We start from the raw sequence: 23,470 nt of genomic DNA, 5'->3' as shown, positions 1-23,470 counted from the left end.
GTCATCACTTCTGCTGTGTTTTATTGGTCATGCCAACTAACCATGATACAATGTGGGAGGGCATGAATATAGAAGGTAAGGTCACTGTAGGCCATCTTACAGGCTGACTACCACAATATGTCACTCTAAGAACAAATTAAAACATGACAATGCTTATTGCTTGGAATCATTTTTATATTATATTAACCATGCCTTTTGTTTTCTGATGCCTTGACATCTTGGGGCCATCCTGATCCTGGACTGCCCCTCCCAGAGTTTGCTAATTCCTGGAGATAGCAAACAACTTGCCTGAGAACATGTCTTTCATACGCAAACCAACCAATCCAGAGCCCACAGCCCCAAGCACCTTTTTATAGGGCTCTCACACTCAGCCCTAATCACCCCAGGGCCAGGTACCAGACAACTAGGGATAGCACCTAGACCCCAGGGCCCATCAAAATTCAAATTAGCCAATCCCAAACCTGCTTACCTGCTGTCTGGCACATTAATTTCTGCAGAAACCACAACATAGGCTCTTATCCATGTTTTCGCCTGTTCCCTCTGCCTCCTGACCAATACAGGTGCTTACCCATGGCCCTGCATGCATACCATGCCTTCAATTTCTAGGGACCTATGCGTATAACAAATTTCTTTCTTCATGACAGTCATTTCCCGTGTGCCTTCCCACAGTTGATTAAGACAAATGCCAGTACCTTTAAGATATACGTATTCAAAAAGCGCTTTTGGCCTTTTTCAGATTTTGTTTCTTATTTGACTTAACCTCTAGTTTTACTTTGTTCTATATTGAATCACATGTCCCTGGAAATTAATCAGCTCCTGTTCAAAGTCAGCAGGAAGCATCTAACAAACCGATTCACATCTCAATGATTAGTCCTGTGCTCTGCATGAATTGGTTACACTAGCCCTCTCACTATATTAAAACTTCTTCCATTTATTCCAAAGGATGGGTCAATTTCTCCTTTAGTTGCACCTTGTTTGCTGTTTGATAGGCAATCCGTTCGCATGAATCCCAGCATGTCAGTAAAACTTCATTTACTAGTGGGTATCTTTCTTTCTTACTTCCAAAAAACACCTCCTGCTTTGTAAAAAATCATGTTCATTCCTCCAATGGCAAATCTGTGCTTTACTAATATCACATTAACCCCACTGCTCTGCCTTTCTGAGTACAAAACCACCTTTTATTATAATACCAAATCACAGTATAATCTTTTTGAAGGCATCTTAAAAAGCGCTTACATTGAACACATGTGGTTATCAACAATGCATATTACTCAACAAAAATGATGACAATGGGAAGAGCACGCCCAGTTTGCACATCCACAGGTGACGAGAACAGCAATGTTGCAACTGCTGCCTGGCTGACACTGAGAAGACACCAACTTTAAGATACACTCCAATTTCAAAAACTGCATCTCAAAATTCATGAAATGCAAATACTTTCCTATATAAGGTGCTTGGCATAGCATCTGGCCCATAGTAAGTAAGCTTTTAATAAATGTTAGCCATCAACAACACACCAATAACAAAACTTCAGCAAACAAAGCTCCCTTTAACCAATGTGTTTGGTGGCAAAGCAGGTTAGAGGTGTTCTGGTCTCCTCAGCCTTAGGTATGCAGAGGTGAGGCATGGCAAGAGAATGGCACCACCTCAACTGCCATGGTGGGCAGGGGTTGGGCCTAGAGAAGCGGCAAGCTTATGTCAGTTGGTCACTAGGAAATGAAGAGGTACAACCTGGGCTGGGAGCAGACTGTGACACTAAAGAGGCAGGAGACCCTCCCACACAGGCCAAGAGATTTACAGAGAAGGGAGAAGGCAGGGTGCATTTACTGAGCACTTATTATATCAACAGCTTTAATTAGTACTCATTGAGTGCTCACATCAACCCTGAAAAGTAGAAATTATCCCCATTTTACAGAGGAGAAACAGACTCACTAAAATTCTTATCATCAAGCCCAGGGGTACATCATAGGTGACAGAGCCAGGGTTTGCACCAGGCTTCACATGAAACTTATTCCCATAATTCTATCAGGCACCATAGATAAAGAATCCAAGTCCTACTAAGTATCTCCCTGCCTCCTACACTGGTAATCAAACATTGCCTGATGGAGAGAGACTTCAGAATTTTTTTTTTTTCAAACAGAGGGTTATAGCTATAAAGGGTATATACTGAGCAGATAAATGCTGTAAACAAAATTGCCCTGTGGAACATCAAAATCACTTAATATGCTCAATTGCTTTCAAAGCATGCATTGCAGAGAACCGTTATGCTGATTACCAATAATTATAACCTACTCATTAAGGAAAGTCCCTAAGGGCTTCTACAAAGGAACACTTCATGACTGAGTTTAAGTTACTCTGTGTACTTGAAAATAATGAAGCTACCATTCTTTTAAAAATTATCTAATTTAGGGTTTTCACTCATTTATACTGTGCTTCTCTGCAAGGGCTCCAAATGAAAGAGGTTTTGCTATCCTTAAATGGAGCCCTTCTCTCAAGGTCCAGAGCAGCTTGGCACTGATAGCTGACATGTCAGCTCCCTGCCAAGCAGGGATGGGAGGAGAGAGTTTCAGGGAAGAATCTGGATCTGAAAGTCTGTCGCTGCTTTTCTTATAATTCTGGTTCCAAAGAACTTGTTTCTCCAGATTCTTGAGATCCATCAGACATTTGTGGAGAGAAGACACTGAAATTGACTAAGAGCTGCCTTAAATCCTTTAGGAATAAAACTAATATACAAAAAAACAAAGGCATTGATAACTTAATGTAAGCCAAGTACTCAATGAAGTGAGTGCTTCCCCTCTGCTTTCCTTCAGCTGTTGGAGTGCCCCATTGCCTTGGATCCTCACCTCTTTTACTCTATATTGTCCATTCCCATGGTTTTAAATTCTGGCTATATGCTGATGTCTTTTAACATTATAAATCCAGACCTGACTCCTTTCTTGAGCTCCAAATTCATGCATCCCATGACTTAAAACATCCTCATTTGGATATCTAATAGGCATTTCAAAACTAGCATGTCTAAAACAACACTGATTTCCACCCACCACCCACCCCACCAACCTGTCTTTCCTCCAAGACTTCTCATATAGCTTCAATATCTATCCATTTATTTGACCCCAAAACTTAGGAATTACTCTCAATTTCTCTTTTTTCCATCCCCCTCTGTTCTGTCCATCTCCCACACATCCGACTTCACTCTAGGGATGTCCCCTGAGCAGTCTAAACCAATCACGATAGTCCCATACTCTTTGCTAGTGATCAGAATCCTAGGCCAAAACTAGTCTGCATGGAATGTCATGTGTCTTAATTCAGGTCAATGGTACAATGAGGTAAAGATTTCTGGGAACATTTCTTTTTTGAGGATGTCAGTGAAGAAACATGTATCCCACATTTCCACTATCCAGTGCCCTATGAGCATACTCAAAAAGAATCCACCTTAGGATGAAGCTGATTTTCTGGATGGAGGGAAGAGGAGGAAAGAACTTGGCTCATAGATTACATGGCTGATTACCTAGAGCAGGGGTCCCTGATCCCTAGGCCATGGACCAATACCTGTCCACGGACTGTTAGGAACCAGGCCACACAGCAGGAGGTGAGTGGTGGGCAAGTGAGCAAAGCTTCATCTCTATTTACAGCTGCTGGCATTACTACCTGAGCTCCACCTCCCGTCAAATTAGCGGTGGTATTAGATTCTCATAAGAGCGCAAACCCTATTGTGAACTGCGCATGCAAGGGATATAGGTTGTGTGCTCCTTAAGAGAATCTAATGCCTGATGATCTGTCACTGTATCCCAACACCCCCAGATGGGAATGTCTAGTTGCAGGAAAACAAGCTCAGGGCTCCCACTGATTCTACATTATGGTGAGCTGTATAATTATTTCATTATGTATTACAGTGTAATAATAATAGAAATATGGTGCACAATAAATGTAATGCACTTGAATCATCCCAAACCATTCCCCTGTGCCCAACCTGTGGAAAAATTGTCTTCCATAAAGCCAGTTCCTTGTGCCAAAAATGTTGGGGACTGCTGACCTAGAGCATACAACCCTGAAATTCACTCTACATCTGGATTTCCAATTCTGTGAGACAGTAAATTTCCTTATTGTTTAAGCCAGAAATTTTGGGTTTTCTGTTTTTGCAGCTGAAAGCAACTTAATAGATGAACAAACAAGGGGAAGCCAACAAAGGGGACCAAGAAGCAACAATCAGTAAGGCAGGAAAAAAACAATATACTGTCCTAGAAACAAGAGAACCAAGTATTTCTTGGTATAGAGACAAATCAACTATGTCCAATATTGGGAGGTTGAGGAAAAGAAGGACTAGAGGTGACCACTGTATTGGCAACATGAAATCACTGGTGACCTGGACAACGGTAGTTTCAGAGGAGTGGTGGGGACAGAGACTTCTCTGGAGTGGGTTGAGGAAATGGGCCACAGGGAAGTGAAATCATTTAATTTAGACAACTCTTTTGAGAAGTTTTGCTATGAAGGGTAGCAGAGAAATGAGCAGTAATAAAGGAGAATAAGGGGTCAAAGCAGGACTTTTTAAAGACCAAAGATCTTCTAGCAACAAAAATGATTTATCAAGAGAAATACGATGCAAGATAGATAAAATAATTGCAGGAACAAAGACCAGGGTCTTTTTAAAACCCACAAGGAGACAGGATCCAGTGGACAAGTAGAGGGGCTTGCCTTTTAGAGAAGCAGGGATTATTCCATTTGCTGCAACAGGAGGTAAGGCAGGGAACAAGTACAGATGCAAATCATAGCTAACATGGTAAAGAAAGGGGAGTTCCCACCTGATTCTATTTCTGCCAAGTGGCAAGATGACCAGCTGAGATACTGGAGGAGTTTTTTTAATTGTTTTTAATAAACAGGGTGTTGCTCTGTTGCCCAGGCTGGAGTACAGTGAGGCTCACTGGAACCTTGAATTCCTGGGTTCAAGCAATTCTCTCACCTCGGCCTCCCAAAGCACTGAGATTATAGGCCCGAGCCACCAAGCCTGGCCTACTGAAGGAGGGGTTTTGAAGTGAGAGGCAAAGGTGCAAAACAGCAATTTCAGAGAGTTGGAAAGTAAACAAATAAGGAAAGTCTTACAATGTTGAAAGGATTACTCAGCGATCTTGAGTGCCCATTTTAAGTCTGTGGTCATGAATTTAAGAATAGACATGGTTTTTCTGCAGCTATTTTCAGCTGTTCAGAGACAGACATGTACAGAGTTGAGAGTTTTCCAAATTTGCATGAAGGAGGCAGAACAGCAAGGAAGTTAAGGGAGTGATTATGGTGTTAGATCATGCAACCTAGGCTGAATAAGGAAAGAAGAGAGGATCTGAGGGTAGGTGACAGCTATGAAGATGCTGGTATCCAGCAAAGGCTAGGGGTCCACCAGAACTCATTCTTTTTCCTTCTGAATGCAAGAGTACACAGGACACAGCTGGCCAGGCACACTACATTTCCCAAGCTCCCTTGCTTGTTAAGTGGCCATATGGTGAGGACCCCTCCAATGGAACATGAAGGGGAGTGATATGTGATCCTAATGGAGAGTCTCCTCCACACTCATCCTCTCCCTATCTCAATCCAGGACAATACCACAGTGAATGGCAAAGAAACAAGATGGAAGACACTTGGGTCCTTCAGGCTGTGTGTGGCAGAACCACTCGCTGACTCTGAACATCTGCCTTGCACTGTGACCTGAGAGAGAGAGAAAAAAACTCCTCTCTCGTTTAATCACTGCACGTGGGGTCTTTTAGCTATAGCAGTTTATCCTTATCCTAACCTGAGTCAGGGATTGGAGGCTTCAGTGGGGTCTAAGATCCTCTGTAGTGGAGGTAGTAAAGAGAGTGAGGTGAAAGGCTAAAACGGAGTGATCAGAGTGGGGTGTATGAATTATGAAATTGAAACTTCAGAGGTGGGCAGTTAGAGGTGATACAAAGATCTAAGATAGGACCAATGGAATGTATGACTAAGGTGGAGGAAAGTGCAAATTAAGTTTCAGAAAAGATAGGAGATTGGCCTAGGATCACATATCAATGAGCAGAAGGGCCCAGATTCCCACTGGGACCTGAGTGACTTCACACTCCATGCTCTTTCCACTCTGCCAGGTCCTCAGGTTCAATCAAACCACCTGGTTCAAAGAAAAAGCTGCAGGTAAAGTGTTTCTATGAAGAAAGGTTAGTTCAGCCCCATGAACATGTTACACAACTTCTCCTGGGTAATGGGTAGTACACTACAAGAACACAATTATAGCCAGTATCTGACTTAATAATGGCTCAACTCAGGATTTATTGACTTACAAGACTGCAAAAGAAATACACATTGAGTAAAGTCCTTAAGATGGGGTTATGCCCAGGTAAACCCATCATCAGATATCTTCAACTTACAATGGGTTTATCTGGACATAACTCCCTTGTAAGTTGAGGAGCAACTGTATTGTTTGTTTGGTTGTTTTGTTTTTGTTTTTGTTTTTGTTTTTTTGTTTTTTGTTTTTGAGACAGAGTCTGGCTCTGTCCCCCAGGCTGGCTGGAGTGCAGTGGCGCAATCTCAGCTCACTCACTCAAGCCCCACCTCCTGGGTTCACGCCATTCTCCTGCCTCAGCCTCCAAAGTAGCTGGGACTACAGGCACCTGCCACCACGCCCCGCTAACTTTTTGTATTTATAGTAGAGACAGGGTTTCACCGTGTTAGCCAGGATGGTCTTGATCTCCTGACCTCGTGATCCACCCGCCTCAGCCTCCCAAATTGCTGGGATTACAGGCGTGAGCCACCACGCCTGGCTGAGCCTTTGTATTGTTAATACATTATTAGAATCATCATGCTTTGCAACTCTATATTTTTCATGATCTATTAAGTATTTCATCCATCCAGGGGCCCAGTGGCAGCATTCACACCGTCCTGTTCTCCTTTGGATGACCACTACTGACTCACCTGGCCTCTCCCTCTAGTCTCTATTCCCTCCAAGCCATCTTCTAGACTGCTGAAAGTTACCTTGCGAAATTCGTATTATGCCTTCTACTACATAAAACCCTAGCAACCTGCACAAGACCTCTCTTCCCAATATCCCCTCAGTCTACTTGTTCAGTCACATTTCCCGTCTCCCTTGCCCCAGTGTATGCTGCAGCTGTATTCGCTTATTTACCATTTCCATACTTCCATGCCTTTGTATATGCTGGGCCTCTCCTTGAAACATCTTCAACCCTTGGTCATACAACACACTCCCATTGATCCAACTCCAGTGCTGTTCCCCAGTATATTTTTCTTTTTCTGCCCTTCCTTCATCTCTCTCCACTGTCCCTAGAGAGACACAATCAGAGCTGTTATTGTACTGTATTATAATAATCTGTCTATTTCTCTCCTCATCCTTGGCATCCTGACATAGTTTCCACTTGACTCATAGTAGGTGCTCAAATCCTGCACTGAATGCTGAAGGAGACTGAATTTAGCTACTCCATTTTGATCACACTGAAATTAGATGAACTGTTTTTGGTGGGACTCACGATTTCATATCACATTTCTTATTTTCCCAGAGAAAGTCAGTCTGAATGGCAGAGGAAATACAGGGTCCAGCTGTTTGCATCCATGGCCCCTTTCACAGTCTGCTCTGGAACCCACCATTTCAAAGCTACCTTCAAAGTCAGATGTTACTAAACAAGCCTACTACACTATTGGCGGATACATTATGCAGATGAAACATAAACAGGCTGGCAAGAGTTGAGAATGTGACAGAGGATGTGGCTGGGGCCACCAGGTATTTGTGGGATGGCTGTGATGGCTCAGCCATCCAGGAACAGCTAGTCTGGTCTCTGTAGGGACACCTGCAGCTTGCCAGCTCCCACTACCCAAATTACAGTACGTGCTACACAGTATTTGTTTCTGCTGTGGCCAAGGAGAGCTGCTCACTCTTCCACCTGCATGACACAGATGGTACAGATGGGAGCATGCTTCCACATGAGGATGTCCAATTACACCCAGTTCCTCCAGCTGTGACAATTACCAAGCGAAAACCCGAGGGAAGGAAACAATCCTGGCAGATAACTGTCTTCCCTGCTGGCACTTACCACTTACTTCTCCCAGGAACAGCTGCTGCATCCATGGCCTCTCATCTCTTTCACAATCCTTCCTGGAACCCAAGTACTTGAAAAGCATTGGGTATGATAGGAACATAAAGCAGTCATCGAACCACATATATTTAAGTATGAAAATACCATGGCTTTATTTTTCTCTTAAAAAGATAGCCGTGCTTATGAGCTAAATGGAAAGGATGTACGTCGTTCTCATTGGTAAACAAGATTTAACTGCTTTCAGATGCAAACCATAATGCCAAAGAAGTGACATGAAGGGGATAAAAGTCTAATGCTTTCATCTTCACAGCAATCAAATGCAAAGTAAAGCAAAAATGAAATGGACTTAATTAATGCTGGGCATTCCCACAGGGAAAAGGCAAGAGGATATTATAAGAATCAGTAGCAGTATTGTATACAATTTAAAAATTCCATTAGGTTGAGCCACCCTCACTCCTCTCTCTGGCTCTCTCCCATCTGAGGTATAGCAGGCTGGAACTAACAGAGCTAGTAGTCAGGAGCTTTTGCTTTGGAGTCCACTGAGATAAGTGAGTGGCAAAGTCTTGGAAGACCAGATAACCTGGCTCTGGGGAGGCACCTACGTGCAGCAGTGTCGCATATGGAAGTTGACAACATACTCAGCATTAGTCCTCTGCACAGAAATAGCGAAAGGCTCAAAAGGGTGAAAGGTGAAGGCAACAAGGCGTCGCACTGTGTGGTTGATGGGGCGGCCCAATAACCCCGCCTGGATCTCAAACTTGAGTAGGCCCGAGTCCCGGGCATAGAACCTAAAAAGAACAAGGACAGAGACAGAGAAAGAGGGGACAGTATTGATATTCACCATCAAACTGAAATCTAGACAGCAGGGGAATGTGGCAACTCATTATTTTACCTTATTAATGAAATCTCCTCTTATATCAGCCCCAGGTTATCAGAACTATAAAATCACCCTGCTATGACCAGCTCATTTAGTGAAGAGTGATTATAAATTTTACTATGTTGCACTGAGTCACTGGTCATTTCTCTTTCCTGAGATGACTCAGTTTTACAGCCTTAATTATAGCCTCTCCACTTCCAGACACTCCTGCCTCAAGATTGTCTAGGCCAGGGCTAAAAATGAAATGCAAGCCACGTGTGTAATTTTAAATTTTCAGGTAGCCATATTAAAAAAAACGAAAATAAAAAGGGGAAATTTTAATAATACATTTTATTTACTGCAATATATCCAAAATATTATTTCAACCTATAATCAATATCGAACTATTAGTGAGATATTTCTTTTTCTTTTTTTTTGGAAATCTGGTGTGTATTTGACACTTGAGCACATCTCAACTTGAACTAGTACTCAATAGCCACATGTGGCTAGTGGCTACCATATTGGACAGTGTGGATCTAGGCTCACCTTTGAGTTTTTCATATTTAAGAATAAATTCTTTTAAAACGTTCTTTTTCATGCACAGAAACAAAATACTAAGTAGTGTTTAATTTTTCATCTAATATGTGAGACTAAAGATGCTTCCATCTATCCTAGTATTTAAATGCCTTTGCCATATGCAAAATAAATGCCCTGTGGTTCGGGGAACTACAGATGATTAGTGAGTGGAGGCTGAATGGCTGAGGCAGGTGGGGGTGGGATGGCAGGGAGGATTCTAGAAAATAAAAAGCCCTGAATTAAAGAGTCCTACAATCTCCTTTTGGAAATCCAATATATAAGCAGCCCTAAAGATATTTATACCTTTTGACTCAATAATCTCATATCCAAGAATTTATATCCTCAGAATTTAAGTGAAGTAACTAGTACATGAATAAAGATGACTACTATGGCATTTGTTTTAATGTAAAAATGTAGAAAGAGAATAAATGCTCAGTGATGGGGGAATAGTTAAATAAATGATGGTACATCTATTTGATAGAATAATACACCTTCGCCCACTTTTTGATGGGGTTGTTTGTCTTCATTAGGACTGTAATTGTGAGCACTATGTATAATAACAACATGAAATAACATTTATAAAATAAAAACAGACTACAAAAAATGATGCCAACTGTGATTACAACTGTGTAAATGTAAATATGCATATTGACAAAGACTAGACTGGATTATACAATAAAGATATTGGAGGAATGGCATTCTCTCTTCAAATGCCCTTAATATCCTTATATTTCTCATTTTAAATTAAAAATATAAAGAAGAACTATAAGAGAAACCCCTTTATTCAGGAGCAATAGCATTTCCAAATTTTAGATTCATCTTCTCCAATTAGAAAGGTAGGAAAGTCAGAAAGGAGAGAGAAATGTATCTCATGGTACTTATATCAGATGAGGCCCATCTTTTTTATGTGTAAAAAACACATAGCCTTACTCCCACAATCCCCAAACACAAAGGGATTGTAATTTAAAGTGGGTTGTTTGAGCTTCTAAATCTCTCTCCCACTTTACAGGACATATGGGTAAATAAGAAATACAGTAAATACTATCCCAGGGATGCAACAAGCAAAATCTAGAATTTGGAGAACGCTAGAGGAAAAACAATCTGGTTTCCTCAATAATTTCATTGCAAAGAAAATAAAAGGGGGAAGAAGAACCTACAGAATAAAAATGACTGGGCCAGGCATGGTGGCTCATGCCTGTAATCCCAGCACTTTGGGAGGCTGAGGTGGGTGGATCACCTGAGGTCAAGATTTCGAGGCTAGCCTGGCCAACATGGTGAAACCCCATCTCTACAAAAATACAAAAATTAGACAGGTGTGGTGGCGGGCACCTGTAATCCCAGGTACTTGGGAAGCTAAGGCAGGAGAATTGCTTGATCCCGGGAGGCAGAGGTTGCAGTGAGTCGAGATCGTGCCACTGCACTCGAGCCTCGGCAACAGACAGAGACTCCGTCTTAAAAAAAAAAAAAAAAAAAAATGACTGAAGGGACCAAATGCAATGCATGAACCTTGTTTGAATCTGATGCAAACAAATTAACTATAAAAAGAATATTTATAAGACAACAGGGATACATAAAAACTGACTAGATATTTGAAGATATTAAAAATGTTTTGTTAATTTTTTAAAGATGGGGTAATGGTGTTACTTGTTTTGCTAAGATAACTTGGATTTCCTTTAAAATAACCCAGGACAGTGGTGGGAAGGAGAGGGAGTAGGGGTGGTGATGGAAATAGCTGAGACAGGAGTGGCCACGAGCTGGTAACTGTTGAAGTGGGTGACGGGTACATGAAGGTTTATTATGCTCTTCTACTTTTTGTATATGTTTAAAACTTTCCATAATAAAAAAAATATTAACTAGTTTTTGGAACTTGACTCTATTTCCCAAAGGAAATATTATAAATGGTGATTAATTATACAGAATATGTCACACAGGCCCATTTAATACACAATGAGACTGGATGATGAAATCTATCTATCATAAAGGTCTAACTACCACTGTTTCTATGTGAAAAAGACCTTCCAAGCTCCAGCCTATAGCCCCAGGAACACACCCACCTTGAGGTAACTCCACTAGTGACAGTAATTCCAGCTCCTCCCCCTAATACTGTTACGGCACACAGAACAGGCTCCATATATGGAGTGACAGATGGGTCTGTGAACTAGACTTCTGTGAGGAAAGAATTTCTTGTAAGACGTCAGTTTCAAACTTCTAACAATAACACAGTAGTCTACATTCCAAAATTCCTCCAAGTGAGGAAGCATGAGTTTCTTCCAAATCTGTCAGCAGTTCCCCAAATTGTCTCTGCTATTTTTTCTATGAGGTAACATGGCGGGATAAAATAATTTGTGTTAGATACATAATTATAAAGTCTCAATGTCAAAAGCTATTATGGAATGGTATTAGATTATTAAATGGGAAAGTACAGCTTCCTCCCCTGGATACCTTTAAAAGAGGACAACACTTATTTGAATTAGATGTTCTGATGAGAAGCAAAGAGCAGGAATAATTTATGAGACTAGTACCTAAATGATCATAGCACTCACTGCATTATAGAAATAGCCTGCCTTTTCAACCTTACCCATGAGTACGAGTGGAGACAGTCACAATCAAATGATGTCCAGAAAAAGAGAAAAAGAAAGCAGGCCATCTTCAGCCCTTGAGCAGTCTGTAGCTATAGCAGTGACACTGTACCTGATTGGGTGATCTCCACAAGTCTTGGGCCGCTCCATGACAGATACCCACTTGTCATCATAACTGAAGAGAGACAAATCCAGATAGGGGCTACCACTGTAAGACTGAGCACTGATGGGGAGCTGACCCAGCAGCCGGCGTACCGCCTCTGTGTGGCCTCCATACTTGGCATTTATAATAGTGTCTTTGAACCTAAATGAAAGGACCGGTGAGGAAGGCTTTGTTAGTAAGTACACAAAGCTGTCTTGAATTTTAAATTGACAAATATATGTCTAAGAACAACTCATTCTTTAAATACAAATTAAAACCTAGGTAATGAATTAAGACAGAACTGTCTCTCACACATTACAAGTCCGGCCAGCTACAAATACTTTTAAAAAGCAAAACATATAACTAAAAATGGAAAACAACAAATTACTTTAGAAACACGTTTGGGTTTTGGGTTGTTTTGTTTTGTTTTGTTTTGTTTGTTTTTGAGACAGGGTCTCGCTTTGTTGCCCAGGCTGGAGTACAGTAGTGTGATCTCAGCTCACTGCAGCCTTGACCTCCCAGGCTCAAGCGTTCCTCCCACCTCCGCCCCCAGAGTAGGTGGGACTACAGGCATGTGCCACCACACCCAGCTAATTTTTGTATTTTTTATACAGGTGGGATTTTGCCATGTTGCTCAGGCTGGCCTTGAACTCCTGGGTTCAACTGATCTGCCCGCCTTGGCCTCCCAAAATGCTAGGATTACGGACATAAGCCACCACACCCGGCCCTACTTTAGAAAAGTTAACAAAGGCCGGGCGCGGTGGCTCACGCTTGTAATCCCAGCACTTTGGGAGGCCGAGGTGAGCAGATCACGAGGTCAGGAGATCGAGACCACGGTGAAACCCCGTCTCTACTAAAAATACAAAAAATTAGCCGGGCGTGGTGGCGGGTGCCTGTAGTCCCAGCTACTCGGAGAGGCTGAGGCAGGAGAATGGTGTGAACCCGGGAGGCGGAGCTTGCAGTGAGCTGAGATCGCGCCACTGCACTCCAGCCTGGGTGACAGAGCAAGACTCCGTCTCAAAAGAAAAAAAAAAAAAAAAAGAAAAGTTAACAAAGACTCTACAAACAAGTTTAAAATGAGTATAACTAGTTTATGACAACTATTTCTACTCTTTTCTAGTAACAGCTCAACTGGGGAAAAAGGTCAAGAACTTACTTTTCCCCAAATAATTGCCTAAGAATGAATTAGGAAGGGGTTATAGAGAACAGAGAACCCTGAACAGAAGCAGCCTCTGACTCTTCTCGGGATCACCAACTTCCAGCAAGCCTTTCACAAATAAATTACCGATTCTTTGTTTGTTTAAATAAAATTTGGAAACTAGCTACCTATACTCCTGCAGAAACACCAGCTAGAAGAATAGTAACAGACATGGAGTCATATATCTGACTCATCTTTGAAAATAATGACAGAACAGTTATTTCTCATCACTGTAACAAATGCTAAATTTTATTTTTTTTTTATTTTTTGAGACAGGGTCTCACTATGTTGCCCAGGCTAGAGGGTGGTGGCACGACCTCAGCTTACTGCAATCTCTGCCTCTCCTGGGCTCAAACAATCCTCCTACCTCAGCTTCCCAAGTAGCCAGGACGACAGGTGCGTGCCACCACACCCAGCTAATTTTTTTGTTTTTGTAGAGACAGGGTCTTGCCATGTTGCCCAGACTGGTCTTCAACTCCTGGCCTCAAGTGATCCACCTGCCTCAGCCTTCCAAAGTGCTGGGATTACAGGCATGAGCCACCATGCCTGGCCACAAAACTAAATTTAATACTCTTTGACAAGCACTTCTATTCTTCTGGAAATTTACCCTAAGGAATCACTCCTACATGCAGAAAAATCTCTGTGTACATTCATACAGCATTGTTTACAGAGGAAGAAAAAATTAAAAAGCTAATGGAAAACTACCATTTTCAAAGATTATATGGTAAGAGGGGAAATGTTTATCACATTTGTAAATAAAAGAAGTAGGATACGATACTGTCTATATAATATGGCTAAAAACACAAAGAAAACAAAAACTCACAATTAAAGCAAAGACTGGCAGAAACACATTAAAATGTTAATAGTTGTATAATGACATTTTGAATTTTTTCCTTATTTTTCACTTTCCTACAGCTTCTTAGAAAGAATGTCAACTGTCTACCAGTATATATTTTTTTAAACCTCTATATTCAAGCATATCATATGGTTCAACAATCAAGGGGATATAATTGTTTTTAGTCTGGGAGAAAAGTATAATATCTCATCCCTGAAACAAATGGAATAAAAAACTTCAATGTTCCTAACTTTCATGAGACCAGAAAGATTAATTAGTTGAGGGTAATTTTTATTTTCACTGTTAACCTATGGTATTAGATGGACATGAACACTTTTCTGCTCCCCCTAAAGAAAGCCTAGCAAGCAACACTGCTTTTCCATTACTCCTCCTGACAGTAATTTTCACAGCCTCAGTACAAATCATAAAAATAAATCTCGGGCCAAATAGAGCTTATTTTTTCCCTTTCATTTGAGCTGAAATAAAAGATCCTGGGCACTTCAGTTTTCAGCAAAGATCTGGCACCATCTCATCTACACCTTAGCCATACCTGACTCACCGACTCACTGGCTTTCAAAGGTAAAATGATAGGGGCTGGCTCACAGCTTTGTGATGACCACAAATCAAAGCATCTGTGATAATCTACAGGTTGAAACAGTTCCTCTTCCTCCGCAGCACCTACCACCTCCACTCTCCGTGCTCCCCACTGATTAAAAGCAGTCACTCCCTTTGATGTCTTCACACTTTAGTTCCTGCCTCAGTGTCACTCTGTCCAGCTATACCTCTCTTAGTTCTCGGTAATTTCAAAATCCTCGGAAATGTTCTTTACAGCACCATAGCCTCCTACTAGTTCCTTGACCTCCTCTCAACCTCAACTGCTTGTTCCACAGTCACACCCTCAACCTCACCATTACCAACGACTGCAAACCCTCTCTAGTCACAGGGTAGACCGTCACGCTCTCCAACCATCTTCTCTCCCATCTTTCTGGCTCACTCCCTCTATTCATCCCAACTTCAGCAATCCTTCAACCCCCACAGGATCTATAATCCACTGATTCTACCAACTTCTTGCCATCCTACACTCATCATATCCTCTCTTCCTTCCTTCCACATAAGATGAAATCACTAAATCACTCCGTTGCACACATCCTTAACAATCTTAAATTCTCTTGCTTTGTGGTACTTGCTTAGAAAAACTACAACCTCCAGTTAAGCTCAACTCTGCCTATTCCGTGCCTGTACTACTTGGTTTTCTCCATGGCTGTAGGAAAACATACAATGCTCACTTTCAACTTATTAATGCTGCAGGGCACTCGTGCTACATTTCCATAGTCCTTCCAGACTCCCATGCTCGTCCATGACTATTTCATCTCCCCTCCTCCATGCTCACTCTTAGCTAATGGCATCACTTACCTTGTTACTGACAAATGGAAGTTAGCAGAAGATAACTTTTTTAAAGCTCCCATCAGCACATCTACCCAACATTTGTACATATATAACTTTCTGTGCTCCCATGCAAGGCAAATCCCTCTGCCACTGCACTAGCACCCAACCCCTCTCATACACTTAAGCAGTTCTTCCACTTTCCTAAACTGTTTCCCCTTCTCTACAGGATTGGTCCCATCTGTGTGCAAACATGCCATTTTTTCCCTCTCATCTAAAAAATAACAAAAACAAAATCTAACACTACCTACCCCTCCAGCTAATGCACCACTTTTCAGCTCCCATTGTAATAAAACTCCTCAAAACACTTTTCCATACTGTCCAACTTTTCTCCTCCCATTCTTTCTTAAACCCACCCTAAAGAGGCTTTCACCCCTACCATCTCACTCAAACTACTCTTGTCAAGGTTACCAATGACCTCCACATTGCTAACTCCAATAAGTTAATTTTCAGTCCCTATTGTACTTGACTCGTCAGGTGGCTGTGACACAGCAAACACTCCTTTGAGAAACTATGAGATATCTCTACTTACAGAACTTTTGATCTTCTCCCCTAAACCTGCTCTACCCACAGGTTTACAGTTTAATGGCAACTCTCTCTTGCAAGCTGTTCAATCCAAAAACATTAGAATTATCTTTGATTTTGTTCTTTCATGACCCATAGGCTATCCTCCATTAATCAACTGGGTTCTAACCTGCAAAAAAAATTGAAAATACAATTACTTACTATTCCCAATGCTACCACTCTGATCCAAGCCACCATTGTTAAACAACAAATAATCACAGAGGACTTGGCATGTGCCAGACACTCTTCTAGGTGCTTAGGATACATTAGTGGACAGTAAAGAACTTAAATCCTAGTGGCAGGAAACAGAATGCCATAGCTATTACTTACTGGATCACTGCAACAGTCTCTTAACTGGTATCCCTGCTGCCACCCTACCTGCCTACATTCTACTCTTAACAGAACAGCCAGAGTGACTCTGTTAAAACATAAGTGAGACTACATCATTCCTCTGCTCAAACATGACACAATCTACCTCATCTATAGTTAAAGCCAAAGCCATAGAATGGCCTTATGTATCTGCCTACCTTCCCACCCCAAATCAGGTCTCTGACCCTATTTCCAAGTACTCTGCCTCTTGCTCACTCCAGTCCAGCCACCCTGGCCTTCTTGTTGTCCCTCAAATGCATCAGATCTACCTCAGGGCCTTTAGACATGCTATTCCTTTTGCTGGGTATATTCTTCTTCCTGCTATCCACATGGCTTGCTCCCTGACTTCCTTCAAAAGTTTTCTCAACCACCACCTCCTCAGTGAAGCCTATGCTGACAACTCTACTAGGAAAACTGACAATCTCTTCTTAATATACTCAAACCTACCAGTATTCTAACAATTTTATTTTTTCCTTGGACACATTCTTCTTGGACTCCTCCACTCTTGTGCTTCCAAATGGTCTGACAGGTGGACAGTCATTCTGCAAATTCCCTTTGTCATTATCCTCAGGACTCTCTTTGCCTCTCTCCAGTGTCAGACTATTTCCTACAAACCATTCTATTGTGGTCTATTGAAGTACATCTCCATAGGCTTCCTTAGAGAAGGTACATGAGAAGTAATCTTTTCAGACTTCACAGGTTTGAAAATGTCTCCATTCCACCCTATTATTTGGATATAGAATTCTAAATTGCAAATCACCCTTTTCATAGAATTCTGAGGGCATGATCTTAATGACTCAAGCTTTCGGTATTATTGATAAGTCTGATGTCATTATGATGACTTATTATTTTTACATGTGAAATGTATGTTCTTTCTCAAAGTTTTCACAATGTTCTCTTTATCACCAATGTTCCGAAATTTCATGATGATATGCCTCTAGGTGTGGGTCTTTTTCATTGACTGTACTGGATACTAGATGAATCCAGTGGTGTGCTGATAAAGGTTTAATTTTTCTTGGGGGAAAAAAGCCATGATTTGTAGTGCTTCCTGATTTCTGTGGTGTAAATCTTCCTGCCAAGGTACCAATGTGACATTACTCAATGTGCAGTTGCCAAGAGAAGAGCTGTAGCACCTTATTATATAGTATTTACACCATATAGATAAAATAGATGCAGAAACCACAAGAGCCTAAGTAACAGTAAAATCGGAAATAATTTGGAAATAAGTTTTAATAACGACTTTGTTTAACAATCAGCTTGCAAAAATTCCTGAAAGTTTAACAGTCAGATCTCATGAGCCAGGACAAGCCAGCTCCAGCACTGGATGGTCCTGCCAATCTAAAAATTTATGTTCTTCAGTCCTGGGAAACTATCCCATTATTTCTCCACTTTATGTTCTCCACTGCTCCTTCAGGAATTAGACAGATATTTGACCTCCTAGGCAGATACTCTGTTTTTTTTTTTATGTTTCTTTTCTAGGTCCCTTATCTATTTACTCTACTTTTTTGGAGAGTTCCTCCACTACATCTAACAAACTTTAAATTTCCAAAAGTTTCTCATTGTTCTAGGAATGTTCCCGGGTTTTTTTGTTTTTTGTTTTTTTGAGATGGAGTCTCGCACTGTCACCCAGGCTGGAGTGCAGTGGCGCAAACTCGGCTCACTGCAAGCTGCGCCTCCTGGATTCACGCCATTCTCCTGTCTCAGCCTCCCGAGTAGCTGGAACTACAGGCGCCCGCCATCACGCCTGGCTAATTTTTTTTTTTTGGTAGAGATGGGGTTTCACCGTGTTAGCCAGGATGGTCTCGATCTCCTGACCTCATGATCCGCCTGCCTCGGCCTCCCAAAGTGCTGGGATTACAGGCATGAGCCACCGCGCACCCGGCTGGAATGTTCCTATTTTTATACTTTCAATTGTTTCAGTGAATGTAACATTGTTTTGTTTTGTTTTTTCTTTATTTTTGAGATAGGGTCTTACTTTGTCACCTACTCTGGAATGCAGTAGCTTGATCTCGGTTCACTGCAACCTCCGTCTTCCAGGCTCAAGAAATCTTCCTGCCTCAGCCCCTCCAAGTAGCTGGGATGACAGGCGCATGCCACCACACCCAACTAATTTTCTTGTTTTTTGGGAGACCAGCCATGTTACCCAGGCTGGTCTTGAACTCCTGAGCTCAAGCGATCAGTCCACACCAACTTCCCAAAGTGCTAGGATTAAAGGCATAAGCCATCATGCCAGGCCTGTTTCCTTACTCTTTATTCTTTATTCTGTTTGTTTTGTGTTGGTGTCTTTTAGGATAAAGGCTTTCCTTAAATGACTCATGATCCTTGGTGTCCATTTTTATTCCTGGACATTTATTTTGACCTATAAGGGTCCCAATTTCATTGATTTTTACCAAAAGATTACTGGGAAAAGATTACTATAAAATTTAGCATTTAGAACCATGTGTTCACAAGAACTAAAAAAAAATTTTCAATTTATATATACATTATATTTTCAATGTAGCAAAGTATGATTAGTGGTCAACAAAATATGTTAGCATACAATTCTGTTGGGGAGATAGACACATAAATTTGAGAATCAGAAGAAACAATGTAAAATTCCCAATTATGGGTATAATTTGCTGTGAATTTTTCATATAAAATACGTGAATACCAAATTACTATGGTAATTAGCATCCTTTTGTTATATTTTAAAGTGTTGGAATAACCTTATCTTAAATATCAATGTTTAATATACACTGAAAATAGCATCCTCTGCAACTACTTAAATTTAGTAGTAACAGGAAAAAAAATTTTTTAAATCAACTTAAAAATATGTGAGGGTACCCCCAATTTTTCAAAATCTTTTGGTGGTAAAGTAAAATTCTGAAGATCACTGAGCTGGAATATACAATCTTTCTCCTCAGTTTCTTCTGGAACTTTCTGTAATTTTGTTTAATTCCAGATGTATTCTGAAATAACTTTTGGAAAACAGAATTTCTTCTAATTCCTGGATAACTTCATTCATTCAGCAAATACCTACTGAGCTCCTCCCACAGGGCAGACACTGGCCTTGGTGTTGTGGATATGGCAGTAGACATAATAGACAAAATCCCTGCCCACATGGAGCTTATCATCTAGTGACTTCTTTGATGTTTCGACTGAGTGTACCCATCTTTTGTTCTTTTTGTTTTTTGTTTTTGAGACAGGGTCTTGCTCTGTCACCCAGGCTGGAGTGCAGTGGCATGCTCATGGCTCATTACAACCTTTGCCTCCCAGGCTCAAGTGATCCTCCCACCTCAGCCTCCTTAGTAGCTGGGACTACAGGCATGCGCCACCACACTCGGCTGTTTTTTTTTTTTTTTTTTTTTTTTGCATTTTTTGTAAAGATAGGGTTTTGTCATGTTGCCTAGGCTGGTCTTGAAACTTGGGCTCAAGCGACCCACCTGCCTTGGCCTTCCGAAGTGTTGGGATTACAGGCATGAGCCACCACACTCAGACTGTTACTTGTTAATTATCTGCTTAATTTTGAAGCAAATTTTAAAAGAAAATTCATCCCAAAATGAAAAAAAGCAAAATCTGACCCATGTTCTGCATCTAAAAATTCTTCTATACTGAAGAGATACTAAGGCAGAAGATTTGTGTGAACCAAAGAAAAAGGAAAACACAAGACAGTTGTCTGAATTCAATAGACATCTATCTGTAATTGAGTACTATCTTTTTTATATAAACATGATGCCACTGCATTAAGATATTTGTTTTCCCCAGTGGCAGTAATGCTTATTCTGATTCATCCACTCACTGTGGTCTGATCTATCTTTGGACCTAAAACAGGATTTTCCATTACTGTCTAAAGTAAGGGAAACAATTTAAGGATGTGAAATATGATGAGGCACTGTCTAACTGAAGTAGGATTTAGTTTAGGCCCTTGGCCCAAAGGAACCATTTGTTTCATGATAATGCACTATGGCAATTATCAGAAGCTCTGGTTCATAGGAGGGCCTTGCTGACTGGCGGGTATATATTTAGGGTGACCTAAGTGATTTGTAAAGGGCCTCCAGGTGTCAATATCTGTAAATCTCCTCTTCATGTTGGTCAGTTTTCCTAGGGAAGAATCTCTAACGTCCTGCCTGGAGAGTACAAGCCTGGATGCCATATCTGGGAAGGGGGATAGGACTCTTAGCCTTCAGTATGTCAACTTTCACCTAATTCCTCTTTTTAGCATAACATGTCTCATCCCTACTTTTAGATATACCACATGAACTTGAGACCAGAGCCCATCTGGTTCAATCTGTTCAGAGAATAAACTTCCAGCCTTTTGCAGAGGTAGAAGAAGAGATAGTCACTTGGCTATGTAGACCTAGAAAAAGGATCCAGAGGGTCTGACTGCTCCTTTTAAGAACTTTACCAATCCTCCTCATTTCAGCCTACCTCACAGATACCTTCAGAAGTACTTTCAGAGGCACCTGGGACCTCCAACTTCCTGACCCTTTCCCGAGTTCTCTGGTGTAAGGCAGCTTGTTTCTTGATGACTAAGCTCTGCAGCCTTGAGTTTCTGCTCTCTGAGGTATGCTAAGTCAGTTCTCATTCATTCACTGGCTTTTCAGCTTTTAAAACTTTGTTAATATGTCCTATCTCCCATCGTCTCCTCTCCTATTCTCTTTGTTCTTACAGGTTTATACCTCTTATTCCTTTATTGTCATTTGAGTGGGACTTAGCGATGGAGCAAAGATAAATACACGTGTTCAACATATCATGTTTAACCAAAAGTTTCTAAAATGATTTTCTTATTCATTCAATAAACATAAGTGCTTGACAGTGTACCACTGAGGATATAGCAATAAATGAAGATACAGCCTCTATCTTTCTGCAGCTCACATGCAGTCTAGAAAGAATCACAGAAAACGCACAAATAATTCCACAGGTGCTGAGACAGAAAGAAGTTCAGGAAGAAACAAGGGGTTATAATAGGCAGACTAACCAAAGCTATGTGGACAGACAGAATAAGAGAAGGTTTCCTAGAGACAACAGCTATTGGCCTAACACTAATTTTTCTAAAGAAAAATTAAGACTGTTGAGTCTGGTGGAACAGCTTACCGGCGCTGGATCTGCCTTGCAAAATTGTTGCTAGAAGCTGAGCAGGGAAACTGGACTTCACTGTGCAGGGTAGCGTTACGAAAAAGGTCACAGAAGTTCTCAAAGAGCTCCAAAAGCTCATCTGACGTATTCTCAAACACAGCAATCACCTCTGTCGTCACCATATTGTACACCACAAAGAAAGATGCCTGCAGAAGAAAAGAGAGAGAGGTATGGGACAGCTGAGTATAATGCCATGCATAGGAAACTTATCACTTATCACTTGGCTGAAAATTCAAGGCATGAATTTTCCAAAAAAAAAACAAACAACAACAACAACAAGCAAACACCTCAGCTTTACCACTAAGGTGGAAACATGGCTCCAAGTGGTTCTGGGAAAATAGGAAGCAACAGTGGGATTTATCAAGTGAGAGCCTCAGTGTTGCCAGATTTCCCACTGTATCTGTGCTGCTAGAATTACTGAGATGGCCAGCATATAAGTATAAAAAGGTTTTAAATTTTCATTTCAAACTGTGCAAATTCAATATTTTTCCTTCCAAGTGTTTATTCCCTACTTGCTCCCCAACCCACCCTGAAATAAAAAGCACTTCTTAAAATGCCAGATTTAATTTTCTTTCCTGCTGAAAAAGTGATTTGCAGCCTGGGGCTGCCTGTTGGCAAATTATTTTCTCTTGTATGTGTACAGTTGAAAGTTCAATTTGGGGTATTTATTTTTCCCTCTTAATATTTCTAACATGCAGAGAGACACCTTAAGTACATCGTGTTCCAAACTGCCCTGGCACATTGTATACAAGCAGGGTACTGCTGAACAAATGAAAAATCAGATAGGCGTTTTCCACTTTTTTCTTCATAAATGTTCTTTCAGCCAAGAGTATTTGTAAAATACATTTGAGATTTGTAGCAATTAAGATCAGAGGGGGAACCTGAAAAGCATTCAAATGCCATAGGTGGCAGAGTTACTGCTTTTCTTAAATGGGCCCCTTGGCGGCTAGCCCTCTTCCTTTAAACCTCCAGTGATCTGCTCTGCCTAACAAGGAAGCTCCAAGAACCCCTAATTTTTGTTACAGTGAATGTAGCAGTGTGAATCAACTACTTCTGACAGGACTCTAGAAGTTCTCAGACCACTAGGATTAGTACTCCAGCCTCCTATGATTGAGTTTAAATCTCCATTACCAATTTCTGGAGCCATTTGGCCCACCTGTTTTACTAGTAATTAGTCCTTCTCAGAGCTTATATTACATGGCTTTTGCAGTCACCTGCAAATTAAATTTGGCCGTAAATTAAAGAGGCTAGAGGGTAACCTGAGAATAATACTCATGATATTACTGAGGCCTTGTGTTTGGATGTACTTTTTACTTATTAATCTTATTGGAACCTATCAAATTAAACTGGGGGAGGAGTGCAAAGGACAACTAGGGCAGAAAGATTGGGTTTAGAGTTACAAACTGTATAAGCAAAGCATAGAGCCCTAGTTATGTCGTTAGCTACAACTTATTGTAGCTACCAGAAAAAACTAGGCCACCTTTTAGCAAAGAAGAAAAGGGTAATCTCAAAGGCAGCAGTCACGGACAACTTATTCCCTCCAAAATAAAAAGGTAATTATAGCTCAAACCTAAACAAAAGATTGATTCATGTCCTTTCTATGGCCCTGGACAACACTTTGATCCTATCAGGGCTTCACCAGAATCTCTCATAATTACATGGATATAGAATTACTCAAACATTTACTAGCCTTCCCTCCAAGATAGACTGGGAAATAAAGAACAGGAGAGTGGAGA

General features: G+C 41.0%; 1 protein-coding gene across 1 annotated transcript in view; it reads right to left on the bottom strand.

Moving 5' to 3' along the window:
* Positions 1-8,184: 8,184 nt before the first annotated feature.
* The window catches only part of DET1 (DET1 partner of COP1 E3 ubiquitin ligase), a 32,564-nt gene continuing 17,278 nt past the window's right edge, over positions 8,185-23,470 (bottom strand). The window contains exons 3-5 of the mRNA XM_032174227.3: positions 21,693-21,880; positions 12,181-12,372; positions 8,185-8,845 (exon numbers count right to left, since the gene is read on the bottom strand). Of these exons, the coding sequence (XP_032030118.1) occupies positions 8,656-8,845; positions 12,181-12,372; positions 21,693-21,880 (570 nt within the window). The 3' untranslated portion in view covers positions 8,185-8,655. The remainder of the gene's footprint in view (positions 8,846-12,180; positions 12,373-21,692; positions 21,881-23,470) is intronic.

The sequence above is a fragment of the Hylobates moloch genome, unplaced genomic scaffold (assembly GCF_009828535.3).
Source record: "Hylobates moloch isolate HMO894 unplaced genomic scaffold, HMol_V3 SCAFFOLD_14, whole genome shotgun sequence".
NCBI lineage: Eukaryota > Metazoa > Chordata > Mammalia > Primates > Hylobatidae > Hylobates > Hylobates moloch.
The sequence above is the reverse complement of the archived record's forward strand: the minus strand, read 5'-3'. Positions and strand labels throughout refer to the sequence as shown.